At 31.3% G+C, this 505-nt stretch overlaps 1 protein-coding gene across 5 annotated transcripts in view; it reads right to left on the bottom strand.

The window, feature by feature from the left end:
• Positions 1-505, bottom strand: part of LOC110459130 (receptor-type tyrosine-protein phosphatase mu-like) — a 38,899-nt gene that overhangs the window by 30,134 nt on the left and 8,260 nt on the right. Inside the window, exon 3 of one of the 5 annotated variants that reach the window (XM_021511234.1) lies at positions 154-249. The exons of the other annotated variants lie outside the window; for them this stretch is intronic. Coding sequence (XP_021366909.1) covers positions 154-249 — 96 coding nt within the window. The remainder of the gene's footprint in view (positions 1-153; positions 250-505) is intronic. 5 annotated transcript variants of the gene reach the window in all.

The raw sequence follows: 505 nt of genomic DNA, 5'->3' as shown, positions 1-505 counted from the left end.
CCCATCCCAATACAAATATACATTTCCCCCATAAAATACCTTATCCTGATTTGGTACGCATCCATTATTATTGGTTAACCAGTTTAAAAGTCTGTGTTACGTTTTTCACTGCCACTTTGACAATTTCATCATTGCACATAATGATCTACCTACCTGTACAATTTCCGTTGTTCTTCATGCATGTTTTGTCTTTACAGTTGTCAGAGCAATCACTTGCACACTCATTACCATGTTTTCCAGGAACACATTCTATTGAAATAATGATATGTTCTAAAAAAACATCTAATAATAAATACACTGATGTATGATCAGACCCGTGTTGAGGGTTCATTCGATTTGTTGTTTCGATGTTGTTAATTAAGAAAGTGTATAGAAATTTAAGAGATATATGTGTTTTCCATACAAACGGTAAATACATTATCTGATATGATGTTCATTATAGAACTCTAAGGATTAATGTGCAAAATCGATATATAATAATTATTTTGATGTAGGTATATCTATT

The sequence above is a fragment of the Mizuhopecten yessoensis genome, unplaced genomic scaffold (assembly GCF_002113885.1).
Source record: "Mizuhopecten yessoensis strain PY_sf001 unplaced genomic scaffold, ASM211388v2 scaffold9973, whole genome shotgun sequence".
NCBI classification, from domain to species: Eukaryota; Metazoa; Mollusca; class Bivalvia; order Pectinida; family Pectinidae; genus Mizuhopecten; species Mizuhopecten yessoensis.
Note: the sequence above shows the minus strand (reverse complement) of the source record. Positions and strands in the feature narration are given on the sequence as shown.